The 16,196-nt window shown below is 38.0% G+C and overlaps 1 protein-coding gene across 3 annotated transcripts in view; it reads left to right on the forward strand.

Annotated features, from left to right (window-relative positions):
* The window catches only part of wdr17 (WD repeat domain 17), a 37,126-nt gene that overhangs the window by 8,352 nt on the left and 12,578 nt on the right, over positions 1-16,196 (forward strand). For 2 of the 3 annotated variants that reach the window (XM_084402023.1, XM_084402025.1), the window contains exons 2-16: positions 4,871-4,999; positions 6,257-6,440; positions 6,644-6,874; positions 8,050-8,301; positions 8,530-8,652; positions 8,751-8,938; positions 13,023-13,191; positions 13,303-13,394; positions 13,511-13,593; positions 13,716-13,802; positions 13,926-14,090; positions 15,014-15,216; positions 15,534-15,683; positions 15,768-15,898; positions 15,979-16,104. In XM_084402023.1, coding sequence (XP_084258149.1) covers positions 4,877-4,999; positions 6,257-6,440; positions 6,644-6,874; positions 8,050-8,301; positions 8,530-8,652; positions 8,751-8,938; positions 13,023-13,191; positions 13,303-13,394; positions 13,511-13,593; positions 13,716-13,802; positions 13,926-14,090; positions 15,014-15,216; positions 15,534-15,683; positions 15,768-15,898; positions 15,979-16,104 — 2,307 coding nt within the window. In that variant the 5' untranslated portion in view covers positions 4,871-4,876. The remainder of the gene's footprint in view (positions 1-4,870; positions 5,000-6,256; positions 6,441-6,643; positions 6,875-8,049; positions 8,302-8,529; positions 8,653-8,750; positions 8,939-13,022; positions 13,192-13,302; positions 13,395-13,510; positions 13,594-13,715; positions 13,803-13,925; positions 14,091-15,013; positions 15,217-15,533; positions 15,684-15,767; positions 15,899-15,978; positions 16,105-16,196) is intronic. The other variant, XM_084402024.1, reaches the window with a different exon arrangement.

Below are 16,196 nucleotides of genomic sequence, written 5' to 3' on the forward strand. Positions count from 1 at the left end.
CATCAATATTCAAAAGAAGTAAAAACAATATAATTTCTCAATATATTAAATACTTTTTGGAACCTATATATAGGCTACATACTTTTAGGTCAGTTGAACCCTACAGCAACTGCCTGAACTGGACCAATTAAAGTGCTTTCATTCTAAAAAGCGGACCTGTTTCTGGGTTGATAGTGACAATCTCTAACCTACAGACATGGTTTTTGGTCTAGGTGTTGTGGGTTTTGTTTTATTATCACACAATAAAAGCCTGGACATTCTGGTCTATTTATAGATTTATATGGAGGGCATGATAATGGACAGTGTCTGTGTCAGGCTTGCATTGAAAATGACTTAACGGCAGTCTGTGGCACGCAATATGATTTCTGTGGTCATTTGGCTGCAATGCTGTCTCAATATAAATGAAACCCTTTCAAAAATTCTGCAGAGAATAGGCTCCAGTTATATATATACAACAGGCTATGTGTTCATTTTCATCTTATTGGAGTAAACAAAGATAAGCATGTAGGTACTATTATGTCCGTAATGAAAGGGAGGCACTTACCGAGCTATCTAAATTATGCAAATGTTATTACAGATCTCATTTCAGTGCTATTTGTAAATGAATAGCCATGAGGCAATTTTCTCAAGGACTTTACTTTTGTGCAGCATTATGTCAGAAACTTTATCTATAAGATTGTTTTGCATTTGTAACATTATTTTAATGTTCTAAATGTTTTTTCAGTGTAGATGAATGGGCCATGCGTGACTCACAGAAGTTACTCACGCATATGTTCGTAGTGTGGGAGCAAACGTAGGCTGTACGTCGATGCGTTGCGTGTTACCCAGGTGTAGGATGTTTGATGCTGGCCGGCACTCTCGCCCTCTCCAGCAGAGCTCCTGCCACTTCATCTCAACCGCCTCTTGGAGTTAGTCTTCATCGCCTAGGAAACGGTTTCATGAGTGGCCCATCTCTCGCTCTCCCTCTGCGTGTGTTTTGCTCTGTCTACATTTCACTCACGCTCTCCCCCGCAGCCCAGCCGAAGGGGTAGGAGGTGTTGTGGGGGTGAAATCACTAACAAAGCCAAACTTCTGCTGGTCACGATCTTGGTGGCATTTGGAGGTCTAAGGTCGGAATCATAGATGAACACACAAACACATTTCTCAAAGATCACCCACTATTTGATCTCCTGTCTCTCAGACATCTCATTATATTTTTCTGCATTTGCATTTACAATGCATTTTTACTGCAGAAGACCTAAATGATTTGAATGGAGCTTATTATGCGATGAATGGATTTAATAGCGATATGGTTTAGCAGCATTATCAAATTGCAAATGCTGTGATTTAATCAATATATTTGCTGTGTGTTTCAGTGTGAAGCGCGGCATTATATTCTTATACGAGCAGCTCATTATCCTCCAATGTTTGCAGTCTCAGAGCGGCTTGGTTCACAGTAAATGCTGTTCCAGACAAACTCCATCTCTGCATCTGAGTTTGGGTCGCTTTAGTGTGCATTTGGGAATGTGCACCAACATTCTTCCCATACTTGTGATAAAAGTGCTTATTCATGTTTATTTATTTGTATAGCACTTTTCACAATACATATTGTTTTAAAGCAGCTTTACAAAAAAATCTTGTTTCAATGTTCCAGTTTAAGAAGGATTTTGTTATCAGCCAGAGATTAGGCAGTAATATATGCTATAATATAGTCCATGTTATGTGGTGAGTTAACATCATGTATCAGTTAAGCTAACAAGGAAGATAACTATAAAGATAATGATTAAGATATAGTTCTAAAAATCTTTCTCAGTATTAAATAATAGCAGAGATCACACCACAGCTATAACGATAACTAGCCTGGAAATCCAGATCTAAATCTGATAGATTAATGGTCTGGCATCGACTAATGAAAATCGCCCAGCTCGAGGGGCGGCACCAAGCATGCATTTGAAAATCTCACTGCACGCAATTGGATAACACTACGACCAATCACAACAAGCCCCATACACTTAGCTACCAGCGGAGCTAACTGGTAGATTAGACTCTTGCCGTATCCGGTTCGCAAAACAGCAAAAACGCCCTTCTTGCAAAGGAATGATTCAAGCGCCATTTTCTGTTCCTCTTTTAGATAAAAAGCCAAGTTTTAACTCGTTCAACAAAGCCGTTTCAAACAACTGGTGTTCATCCATAGCCATCTTGCAATGTTTACTAATGACTTCGACGTCACGGCGCTGTTGTCATCTGTTTAGCTCACCTCTGGCCCACCTATGTCAGATAACCCGATGTGATTGGTGCAGCTCGGATACAAGGGTATTAATGAGCATCATTACTTGACGCCAGAGTAAACTCGCTGAGCAAATTCAACTTGTGTTCTCGCGAGAACTCTGGATTTCCAGGGTAAACGATAACAGCTCAGAGAAACAATATTGTTGGAACCACTTTCAGAACGACTTTGTCCAGCTGATGAACGATAAAAACATTGACAGCCAATCAAAATCCATTCTGCTGTAACAAGTTTGAGCATTTAAAGTGACAGACAAGCACACGCTTAGAATAAACGAACAATATAGGCCTAGTGCGCTGGTGTGGATGCTAATGTAGTTGTTTTGAACGGGCCTTTAGTCAGCAATTCCGACTTGTGCTCATAATGATTACACTATATGGATAATATTACAATATTATAAGGACAATATTACAATATAAGGTTAATTCAAGTTTTGCGTGTCGATCCAAAGTTGCTGTCATCTGAAATCTTTGTTTGGATCGATTCGCCTGAAAACATGGAAAGCAAAGAAGAACAATTTGTGTAGCTGCTGTTCATAGCAAAAAAAATGATCATGTGTATTTGGTATATTTCATCAGATATAATTGTAGTACATTGTACAAGTTAGTGAGAAGTAATGTGTGAACGCTTGGCTAAAGAGATGTGTCTTTAATCTAGATTTAAAGAGAGAGAGAGAGAGAGAGAGAGAGAGAGAGAGAGAGAGAGAGTCTTAGCCACAAAAAGGCTATTCCAGAGTTTAGAAGCTTATCAACAAATGAGATGCTTTAAGGGCTTCCTGCAGTTTTCCGTCAAAAATAAAATGTTATGTTTTAACATCTGAAAAATGAAGAAATTACGAATTATTATATTTTGTATATTTAGTAATTTATTTTTATTTAGTAATAATAACAATAAAAATAATTATTAGTATTTATTTATTTGTTTGTTTGTTTTTATAGCGATTTTGATATATAATCACAACATTTGTGTAATCCCAAATTGTGTGGCCCTATAAACAAGCACAGCAAACCTGTTTTTTATCACATTTTAAATGTACATTTTTATCAGTAAAATCACAATTCGATTTTTCCCTCTAATTGCAGTGCACTACCTTGCAGTATGTGCAATGTAGGCTGTGTAAGTTTGTGCATGTGACATGTGTTGTGTTGTGGTCGTGTATACATGCCGGACAGAGGAGCATGTTAATCATCAGGCAAAAGGGAGCAGCATAAACACCTTCGAGGAGGCTGTGCAGGGGTGAGATGAGGTGTGTGGTTGCGTGTATGTCAGGGAGGGGTGTAAGTGAGGGAGTTTAAATGAAGGGATCTTGCTGTTGCCTGGCTACTGGCGGGAGCTGTTCCATCACTCTCGTCTCCAGCCACCTCTCCCACACGAGCAGCCTGCACCAGTCAATGAGCATGTTCTCTTTCTCTACCCCCATTTTTACATGCACTCACACATTGGGCAACAGTGTAATTGCTATCTTGTAGTCGCTATTGCAGAGCCCTGTTTGGCTTTGCGTCTGTCAAGGCGAGAGGATAGCAGACATGGAAAGCCTGTGCTGTTTCAGCAAATATCACAATGAACCAAAGGTAGGAGCTGCGTGACGATCATTAAGTCATCTGGTGTAGCCTTATCACTTCAAATGTAAAGAAGAGAGAGGTAGATCAAACAGAGGGTTGTTTCTCGCTAGTGTCACCCTAAGGGACCGCTCTCACAGGACGCGTTCTTGCGTTCAAAAACAGATAGGCGCAGTGCAAGCGGAATGGAACAGAATGCAGGTGTCTTGAGACATGCATTTGAAAGTGTTTTTTTGTTTTTTTTACTTCACATGAATGGGCCCAAAAAGTTGTGAGAGAGAGAGAGAACAATGTGGTCTGTTTTTTTTTTTTTTTTTTTTTATCTAAAGATTTCACACAGTTACAGTACAATCTGGTTTGTTTGTTTTTCAGTCTTATAAAATGTAGCTTATTGTAAGATGCTAGTTATTATAGTCAAGTTAACGCTAATTAGATGTGTTAAAATTGCAATATAACAGTAGTGGTAAATCTTTTCTTTCGTATTGTGATGTACATCTGAGTGAAATGGTTTATCCATTCCAAAAAGGAAAAAAATGTAGGGTGGGGACATGGTTTACCTATCTGTTGTTGATTGAATGGACATTGTAGTTGATTGTAAGAATAGGGCGGGTTTAAGCAGATTTCAGATAGTGTAAAGGTTATGCGTATTTGGCATGCTGTCCGAGGTGAGGGCTGGAAAACTGGAGGGATGCTTGAAAACTGTCATGGGACAGAGGTATGTGTGCTTGTATGAGACTGTATGCTTCCTGTCATGCTAATTCAGTTGATTAACTGAACGTGCTCCTCCTGAACTTTGTTAATAAAAAAAAACATTAAATGAATGAAGTCGACTCGACATACATCACTAGAAGATCAAGTTAAAAACATGCATGGATAAATCGTTCACAGTAACATCAATAACATGCTTTTAGATAAAGTGAAATTTATTTCCGTGCCAAATTTAATGTCTGTTTTCACAACTGCAACAACTGTGCTTTTATTATAAATGCTGAGACCAATGGACCACATCACAGATCCTTATTGCCGTTACTGTCTCTTTGTCCAGGTAAAAATGTCTCAGGTGAAGCAGGTTGGCCTGCTGGCCGCTGGATGTCAGCCCTGGAATAAAGACGTGTGTGCCGCCAGTGGGGACAGGTTTGCGTATTGTGCCACGCTCGCTATATATGTGTACCAAGTAAGTGCAAACTGTTTGAATATGAATTATAGTAGACTAAACGATGGACTGTTAATAAAGTAAATTGCTCTTTCCTTTTTTATTGACAAAATTAACTTAAAAGGATAGTTCACCCAAAAACTAAAATTTTGTCATTTACTTATTACCCTTATGGCGTTCCAAACTCATAAGACTTTCGTTTATTTTCGAAACGCAAATGAGGATATTATTTATGCAACCTGAGAGTTTCAATGAGAGTAATAAATGATGATCAATGCATATACATATAGAGCACAACAAATATGGTGAACGGAATGTGTTTGTTTCGTGTTTGTGTGAGCGCACAGTTTTGGGGTTTTTCTCTGGGCAGTGCGTTCTTATGTCTGTGTCTTGCATGTTCGAGGCATGGTGTCTGGATCTTGACACTTTGGTCTAGTCTTGTGTCAGTTTCAGTGTCCTTCAGTGTCCACTCCTTCAAGTGAACAGTATTAGTGGACTAAAGTAGGGAATAGTGAATGAGGGTTTAGGGGGCGATTTCGGATTCAGCCCTTGTATTATCAGTTCTGTGTCAGTTCGTTGTCTTATGTACTGTTCGTGCCCTGCCTGATCTTTTTATAGTGTCTAGATGCCAGTCTTGTTTTTCCCCATAAAACCCATTTTCTCTGCATCAATGAGTCCTTGCCTCATAACTCAACCCCTAACCTTTACATAGTGGTGGGCAGATCGAGGCTTCGAAACAATCTGACGCTCGTCTCCATGGTGACCCCTTGTGGTCAGAACAGTGTAAATGCAACAAATCCCCGGGCCAAACATGCATAAAAACACCTTTTACAGATCTATTGCAATTTTTTTATTGAAAGTGAAATCTTTCAAATGCAATTATCTAATCATCTAATAAGATTATAAAGTGTCTATATATTCTTTTATCAATTGTCAGGGTTTGTTTTGTTTGTTCTATGAATGGCTCAGCTAAACAGGCAAATAAGAGACTATTAACTACATTATTCATTTTAATTAGTTGTAATAAAGTTGTAATAAAGTAATAAAGTTGTAATACAAAGTTGACAGAGATCGTTGACAGAATTCAAGTTGAATTTGTGTTGAAACTTTCTTCAAAGTTTTGGTTGAATGGACTTTAAATGGAGAAACATAAATCTCTCAGGTTTCATTAAAAATATCCAATTTTCATTTTTGGGTGAACTAACCTTTTTACAACCTACAAATGTAGTCTAATGTGACTTTTTATGTTGTTTAACTGATTGAATTGTGTCTTTCCAGCTTGATCACATATATAATGAGTTTAAGCTGCGAGCGATCATGTCTGAACACAAGAAGACAATCACGGCTATATCGTGGTGTCCACACAACCCTGAAGTGTTTGCTAGTGCCAGTGCTGATAACCTGCTCATCATTTGGAACGTGGCCGAGCAGAAGGCCATTACACGGCTAGATAACACCAAAGGTACCACTGCCCACACACCTACTGTGTCCTAAGAAATACACACCAGCTCAAGACACATATTCCACCTGACAGTATGTGTCTCTTTAAGACACCACTCAAAATGCACGTTTTTCTCAGACTGAAAATTTTTAACTCAATTCTTAGATATTTTAATAACTGTTTTCGTGTGAGGTCTTAAACTTGTCTAAATGGATATTTGCCAGGTATCCCAGCTTCTCTAAGCTGGTGCTGGAATGCAGGTGACAGCGTTGCGTTCGTATCCCACCGGGGTCCTCTGTACATATGGTCCATCTCTGGGCCTGACTCAGGAGTCACTGTGCATAAGGAGGCTCACAGTTTCCTCTCGGATATCTGCCTGTTCCGCTGGCATCCATTGAAGAAGGGAAAAGTGGTGTTTGGACACACTGATGGCAGTCTGTCCGTCTTTCAACCAGGTACCGTAACTGTTAACTCTATTTGTTAATGCTAAGAACATGTCATTCCAAACCTTTATGCATTTATTTCTTCTGCGGAACACAGAATATATTTTGACAAATGTTGGTTAGTGCTACATCGATGGCAAAGACAGAAATACAGAAAATGTTTATTAAAGAAAAACATAAACAAAGATAATCCAACCAGGGAGCAGGAACATAATCCTGAACAGGAATGCAAACAGCAATGTCAACGACTGACTAAAACACAGGGCTATATATTCACTGGGAACCTTACAAGATGACAAGGAAACAAGAACACCTGAGGGAACAATAAAGAACTAATCAGGGTTGCTATTGTAACAAACAAGGAAGCTAATGCAAACAAGGGAAACAGGAAATAAGACAACACAGAAACAATGGGAACAGAAAACACTTCAACTTAAAAGTCCTTAAGACAGGGGAACACAAGATAGGAATCATGACAGGAAATTAACAATTTTGGTGATCAATGAATTCCATTTTATGGACAAAAACATTTTTTAAATATCTTCTTTGATTGTAGAATAGAATAAAGAAAGTCATACAGGTTTTTGGACAACATTAGAATGAGTAAATGATGACAGAATTTACATTTTGGGGTGAACTTTTCCTTTAATAAAACATATAAAAAAATCTAACATAACATCAACAGAGATTTAAAAACAACAATAATATAACTAATAATATGAACTATATCCAGATTAGATACAGTTCATATTATCGACTCTTTTCCCGCCAGCACTTTTAAAGAGCCAGCTCCATCATATTCACTAAACTTTCATTTTAAACTTGATGAATGTGTAAACAGTCAATATACCATAAGAAAGAACAGAGCATCTGCTTTTAAACAAACCAACAAACAAAAAAACATTTTATTCCAGCTTATTATTATTATAATCACATTGGCTTATTGCATGTAAGCAGTCTTCTATCCGCTCCTCCTTCGTTTGTTTTTGGATCCGTGGTTGCTGCACTATCTTAGAAGATGCCTATCTGTTCCCTCTACTGTATCCAGTGAAAACATGGATTGCCTGAAAAACTCGTCCATGGCCGGAAAGTGTTGTGTCAATCGTGTTAATGGCAGGGAAAGAGATAATAGTGCCCAGGTCTAACCTGAACAATAACATGAATTTCTTTTAATTACATCACCTTAGGCTCAAAGAATCAAAAGCACGTACTGCGGCCCGAGTCGTTAGAAGGCACAGATGAGGAAGACCCCATCACAGCTCTGGAGTGGGACCCTCTCAGCACAGACTACCTACTGGTGGCCAACATGCACAATGGCATTAGACTGCTGGACTCTGAGTCTCTATGCTGCATCACTACCTTTAGTTTCCCCAGTGCTGCTGCCTCCGTGCAGTGTCTGGCCTGGGTGCCCAGCGCCCCTGGCATGTTTATCACAGGGGGTAAGATAAACACACACAGAAGGGCCAGTGGGAAATAGTAGTTTTAATCTTAACAGAACAGCTTTGATCTGATTTTAGAACTATCATTTAATTATTAATTACATTTACAGTTTAACGTAAAACAGCTGGGGTGTAGATTGAAATGGAATGATCAGTCATATTTGCATATTCACATCAGTAAAAAAAACATATATATATTTTTTTATCTTATTATATTGAATTCTCAAGATTCTCAAGTTGGTGTGCTAAGAGTATGGAACGTATCAAGAGCGACACCTCTGGATAACTTTAAACTGAAGAAAACCGGCTTCCATGCACTTCATGTTTTAAATTCCCCGCCAGCAAAGAAATGTATGTGTTTTCATATTCACCATTTAGCACTTATGTAAATGTGTTTGCGTACGGCATCATAATGACTCATATTGATTTTGGTGTTATCTCTTTTTTAGCCTTTAGCTCGAATTCCCCTTCCAAGAATCACTACACCTCCTCCACTAGCGAGGCTGTGCCTCCACCTACTCTTTCACAGAACCAGGCCTTCTCCCTCCCACCCGGGCACGTTGTCTGTTGTTTCATGGATGGGGGAGTAGGACTGTATGACATGGGTGCCAAAAAGTGGGACTTTCTGCGGGATCTGGTAGGAAAACTGACATGTTGTTACCTGTGGACTAACAAACAATGAAAAACCCTGAAATGATTATTACACTTTTTATATTTAATATCTACACAGGGATTATTTTAAAGTTAGTTGTTGGTTATCTTATTAATAAAATGGATGCATTCAAGTAAGTACCAATGGCTCAAAATGATGCATTTATATTAGTCATTCTGCTTTTGAAGTGGTGCCCTTCTGTCCTAGTGCTGATCAATTCAACAAGAGTTCATGTTGTTTTCTCAGGTAAACAGCTCTTGTAGTTGCCTTGATTGTTGTTAATGACGGAAAATGCAACATAACCTTTTCACCCCATGGTTAAGTAAGAAATAATTGACAACAGGCCACTGAATTATCATAAATTAATGCACAACTGAGGTGATAACGCGCCCGCAACACATAGCATAATGTGCAGACCTCGGGGGTCTAATTTTCCAAAGTGGCCCTGCATTAATTTTCAGTCTGAACTAAATTATTTTGTTTATAACATTAAAACATTTACTTAGTTATCTCAGGACATGTGCAGAACTACTTTCTTTTACTACTGATTAAGCATCCTGTGTCTGCCCAACATTTTAGCCACATACATCACCACAAATTTTTACTGTATTTCCTTTCAATTTTCACCCAGCTATTGCAGCACTTTTCATAGATATAAAAATGTTTAAAGAATAAAGGAAATTAGCTTTTAATAATATGTTTTCAGTTTTAATTTTAATTTTAGTAATTTGGTCATGTGCTTTTGTCACTTTTATTTGTTTGTGTGCATTGTTTAAATATTTCTATTTAGCTTTCATTTATTTTTATTTCAGTTTTAGTCTTAGTTTTAGCAGTTTTACTATTTAAACATAAAATACAATATTTATTTTATTTCAGTTTGTTATCAAAGCAACGTTTTTAAAAAAATACGCTTTTTTATCTAATATTTATATTTGGTAACACTTTGTTTTGATCGTCCATTCTAGACATTCTACTAATAATAAGCAACTTTGCAACTACATGTCAAATACCAGTCATTAGAGTATTAGTAGACTGTCTGCTTAATATCTGCAAAAGGCGGGGACACACCAATCCGACGCCAAAGAACTAGCTCTGATGAAAGCCAACTGTGGCAACTTTCAAAAAAGCTGCGCTTGAACACCGCACAGACTACAGCCGATGGTCACAGCTGGCACTTACGTTTTGCGACTGCGTGAGAGGACATAACTCTCTCATACGCTGGTATGAGAGAGTTATGTCCTCTCACGCAGTCTCAAAGGTGGCAGTATTCTGCATTCAAAAAGGGACACTGGAAGAGCTAAAACTGTGTGGACAAAGCAAACAGCGCCAGTCTAGCTCATAACTGACATTTTTGTGTAGCTTTTTCAATTATGTCTGCTAAGTTGTCACTGGCATTGTCAGCCCTTGGTTATTATACAAATAATACAGTTTAAATTAGATGAAATGACAAGAATGACTGTCTGTGTCTGTGGTGTGTTCCCTCTTTATTTCATTATTTATTTGCTTTTGTCAGTTCAGTTTTTTTTTCTTGTGCATGGATTCACTAAGCTGAAACAGCCAATCAGAGTGATCTCTCTCAGCGATGAGCTCTGCCACCTATTTGACATGCAAAATCAGTCGAAAAGCTGCTGATGGCGTCTGACTAGAGTCAATGGTGCAGAACACACCGAAAAAACTAAGCCGATCGACACTCAAAAACGACCCAACATTAAAACTTTATTTTGATGCTCCCACAACAGACATTCTACTGACTATAAGTATAAATACATGTCAACTTATTCTACTAACCCTAACCTAACAGTCTATTAATACTTTAATGAGGTAGGTGACATTTAGTTGAAAATTAACGAGTTAGTTGACATGTAGTTGAAAATTAATGAGAGGTAGTTGACATGTAGTTGCAAATTAATGTGAGGTAGTTAACATGTAGTTGCAAATTAATGAGAGGTAGTTAGCATGTAGTTGCAAATTAATGAGAGGTAGTTGACATGTAGTTGCAAATTAATGAGAGGTCGTTGACATGTAGTTGTGAATTAATGTGAGGTAGTTAACATGTAGTTGCGAATTAATGTGAGGTAGTTGACATGTAGTTGTGAATTAATAAGAGGTCGTTGACATGTAGTTGTGAATTAATGAGAGGTCGTTAACATGTAGTTGCGAATTAATGAGAGGTAGTTGACATGTAGTTGTGAATTAATAAGAGGTCGTTGACATGTAGTTGTGAATTAATAAGAGGTCGTTGACATGTAGTTGCGAATTAATGTGAGGTAGTTAACATGTAGTTGCGAATTAATGTGAGGTAGTTGACATTAATGAGAAGTAGTTGACATGTAGTTGCGAATTAATGAGAGGCAGTTAACATGTAGTTGCAAATTAATGAGAGGTAGTTGACATGTAGTTGCGAATTAATAAGAGGTTGTTGACATGTAGTTGCGAATTAATGTGAGGTAGTTGACATTTAGTTGTGAATTAATAAGAGGTCATTGACATGTATATGCAAATTAATCAGGGGTAGTTGACAAGTAGTTGCGAATTAATGAAAGGTAGTTGACATGTATATGCAAATTAATAAGAGGTCATTGACATGTAGTTGCGAATTAATGAGAGGTAGTTGACGTAGTTGTGAATTAATAAGAGGTCGTTGACATGTAGTTGCGAATTAATGTGAGGTAGTTGACATGTAGTTGCGAATTAATGTGAGGTAGTTGACATGTAGTTGCGAATTAATGAGAGGCAGTTAACATGTAGTTGCAAATTAATGAGAGGTAGTTGACATGTAGTTGCGAATTAATAAGAGGTTGTTGACATGTAGTTGCGAATTAATGTGAGGTAGTTGACATTTAGTTGTGAATTAATAAGAGGTCATTGACATGCATATGCAAATTAATCAGGGGTAGTTGACAAGTAGTTGCGAATTAATGAAAGGTAGTTGACATGTATATGCAAATTAATAAGAGGTCATTGACATGTAGTTGCGAATTAATGAGGGGTAGTTAAAGGTGCTCAAAGCGATGTCACACGTTTTTTAGGCTGAAACATTTTTTGTCACATCTCCTCACTATCCACTAGCTGCCTGTCCCCTAAACACATGGTAAAAAAAAACGTGGTCTCTGTAGACAGACCAGGCTCCACAAACGGCAACAAAAACAAACTGGGCTAACCCGCACCATGAAACATAACAAACAGTGTTCCAGCCAATAACCAACAAGAGTTGGGGGTGGGGGTTAGTGCGTGTGGGGAGTGGACATGAAGGGGGGCGTGGGGAGTGGAGGAGAGAGAAGCATGAAGAGGGAAGTTAGCTAGAGGAGAGATGTACTAGACAACGACTAACGTTAGAACGATATTCTCTTGAATTTTGATATGACACACAACCAAAGAGACGACATTCCGATGAACAAATAGCAAAGAAGAGGGAAAAGGAACGTGCGAAGTCCCGAATTTACTAAAGGATTCACATTACAGAATAGTACTATCAACAGACTATTGTATAATTTATTAAGACTTAAAATTAAAACTTCTAAAAACTATTTAAAACTTCAATTTACTCACCCAGAGCCTGAAGGAGTTGGTTGAGCCATCATCACCGCAGCAGCGTTAGCAAGTAGGCTACTTCCACTTTAAGAAATGCACGTTTCATGACTGTTTCAGGAAGCACGGAAGAGAGCGGGAGGGGACAGGATGAGAAGGATGGAGGGTCGAGCTAGCCTCCGTTTTCAAGAAATGACGTCACCCAACCTCGCTTAGAGCACCTTTAACATGTAGCTGCAAATGAATGAAGGGTAGTTGCGAATTAATGAGAGGTAGTTGACATGTAGTTGCAAATTAATGAGGGGTAGTTGACATGTAGTTGCGAATTAATGAGGGGTAGTTGACATGTAGTTGCAAATGAATGAAAGGTAGTTGCGAATTAATGAAAGGCAGTTGATATGTAGTTGCGGCTTAATTTTGATTAAAATATTTTTAAGACTAGTTTTAGTTAACAATAGCAATGAAGTCATCATAATGATTATATCATTATAATCCAAACATGTAAGGATTTTATGACTTTGTGACATTGTTTTTGTCACAGGGTCATGTTGAAACTATCTTCGACTGCAAATTCAAGCCAGATGACCCAAACATTCTAGCTACAGCTTCATTTGATGGGACGATAAAAGTCTGGGATATAAACACCTTAACTGCTGTGTACACATCTCCGGGAAATGAGGGAGTGGTGTACTCTCTGTCCTGGGCCCCTGGTAAGAATGATACACACTATTAGAACAACCCATGTTACCGCTGCAGTTTCAGACAGGTTTTGCTTCTGTGTAACTCTTTCCTTCATTTATATGTTTCACCGTTACCCAAAGGAGACTTGAACTGCATAGCAGGAGCTACGTCAAGAAATGGCGCCTTTATTTGGGATGTTAAAAAGGGAAAAATGATCACAAGATTTAATGAGGTAAGCATTTTTTTTTAAGGATGCTAATTATTTAGAATGAGATTTAAATAGCTATTGTTATTTGAATTTTGATTGCACAATCGTAATCTTAATTTTTTACTGGAATTGTGTTGCAGCATGGAAAGAATGGTATTTTTTGTGTCGCTTGGAGTCATAAGGATTCCAAAAGAATAGCCACATGCAGTGGAGATGGATTTTGGTGAGTCCATTTTTAGTTTTGGCTAACATTCCCACAAGCCTTAGTCCATCCATGTGATGAAGCCATATTGTCCTCATACTCATAGATATGATATTGTTACTTTTTATTGTGTGTGATTTCAGCATAATTCGAACCATTGACGGCAAAGTGTTGCACAAATACAAACATCCAGCAGCAGTGTTTGGCTGTGACTGGAGTCAAAATAACAAGTATGTGATCAGTGTGTAATCAGATACACAAACAGATGACAGAACCTTTTTACCAGTATTATTTTCTCTTGCCATCACAATTATAATTAATTCATTCTCACTCTCTTTCTTTTACTCTTGCAGAGATATGATTGCCACTGGCTGTGAAGACAAGAATGTTCGAGTCTATTACTTGGCCACCAGTTCAGACCAGCCACTAAAAGTCTTTACAGGTCACACGGCCAAAGTATTCCATGTGCGTTGGTCACCTCTCAGAGAGGGAATACTGTGCAGCGGCTCAGATGATGGGTAATCACTCAATTAAAAGCTCCATTTACACTCTTAATATACACTACCGCTTTGTCTAGGGCCAATAAGAATTGTATTTTTTTTAAGAAATGAACACTTTTATTCAGCAAGTGTAACCAGTGGCTCGTGATGCCTAAGGACACATTCAGTTGATCGAAAGTGATTGTAAATATTAAGCAGCACATAAGAATTATTACTTGAGCACCAGCATATTAGAATTATTTCTGAAGGATCATGTGACACTAAAGAGTGGAAAAATGGCTGCTGAAAATTCTACTTTGGCATTGCAGGAAGGCTTCTTTCATTTCAAACATTAAAAAAATCTTACTGACCCCAAACAGGAGTGTACATGTTTTAATAGCATTACAAATGATCATTCTCAAATTTACCTTGGGACTTTTTTTGTGGACTTAATTATAAAAAATGGAATAATTAATTGAAAAAAATGAATAGTATAACTAAATAAAATGATAATGAACATAGTATAACTAAAAGAAAAATTTAATCATCAAAGAATCATCATATCTTTTATTTACAGGTTTTGTAAAGTAAAAAAAAAAAGGAAATATGTTTTCCTTATGTGCCTTATTGTTGGTAAACTTTAGTGCTAATGAAAATATCTCACTGTTTAATTTAAAGGTGCAATACATTGTATATAATTAGCCTATAAACTCACCTAATGGAAGCCTCTGTGTTGAGATCACATGATCATCCAATTTATATCGTCTTGTTCTTAGAAACTTTCACTTGCAGAATAAATAAATCATGGCTGACAGTGAATAGGGCATTTCTACTGTGTCACTAGTAGCTGTGAATTTGTGCATGAATTTGTCTATACGTGTCAGTGCCCAAAACAACATAAATATGACTGAGTGCACCTTTAACTTCATAAATGGATGTGTATCTGTGTGTATGTTGACTAGGACTGTCCGTATCTGGGATTATACCCAAGATGCTTGCATTAACGTGCTGAGTGGCCACACCGCTCCAGTTCGGGGTCTCATGTGGAACACAGAGGTGCCGTACCTTTTGACCTCAGGGAGCTGGGACTACACCATCCGTGTCTGGGACACCAGAGATGGCACCTGTCTAGACACTGTATATGACCATGGAGCTGATGTCTATGGTAGTGTATTAAATGTATATGCTGCAGACAAAATTATGCTGTCATCCTTTATGCACTTTTTTCAAAGAAATGGCTTATTTAATTGATACATTGCGATATCTAAATACAGTAAATGATTCAAGTTCTGTAAATGAAGGCAGGAAAAGCAGAACACTGCACAGTTAAGAGACCTAAATATGTAATGGGAACACTTATTTTTGTCCAAGGACTGTCTTTTAGTAGAATTTATCATACAGTAGTATGGACATCATTTTGTGTCATTCCAAGGTAATAATACATTATTTATGCAGCTTTGTCAATCATATGAAATCCCCCAGGTCTAACATGTCACCCCAGCCGTCCATTTACCATGGCTTCCTGCTCCAGAGATTCCACGGTCAGACTTTGGTCACTCACTCCTCTAATTGCTCCCTTAGTGGTCAACATCCTTACTGACCACAGCTGGGATGACATCATTGGCAGCACAGGTTAAAACAAAAGCACATATTATATACTGTTTGCATGGACTGGTTTTGTAAAAACATTAAACCACATGTATTTCTTGAGTGTAGATCGCGCTATGGTTCCTGGAGCCCATCCCCTCCTGTGTGGAAAAGTGTCCAGAGATATTAAACAGGAGCTGGATAAACTCTCTAGCGACGTGCGCATGAAGAAGCTCAGATGGTTCTCTGAGTGTTTCTCAGTAAGTAAATCTCAACACAGAACTCTCACAGGAGTTTATTTAGAAGTCTAAATAAGGGGTTATGTACTCTCTCTTTGTAGCCACCAGGAGGGAGTCATAACCTGTGGGATCTGGTTGCTGTAATCAACGGACAGGATGATAGTCTTCTTCCACAGAACTATGGGCAGGGCATCATGCATATGAAACACCTGGTCCGCTTCAAAACCGTGAGTGAATAAACTGTGATGTAACGTTCTAATAGTGGTTTTTGGTGCATATTAAGTTTTCAATACTTCTACTGTAGTTTGTATCTACTTTT

This window comes from Rutilus rutilus (assembly GCF_951802725.1).
Source record: "Rutilus rutilus genome assembly, chromosome: 2".
Classification (NCBI taxonomy): Eukaryota; Metazoa; Chordata; class Actinopteri; order Cypriniformes; family Leuciscidae; genus Rutilus; species Rutilus rutilus.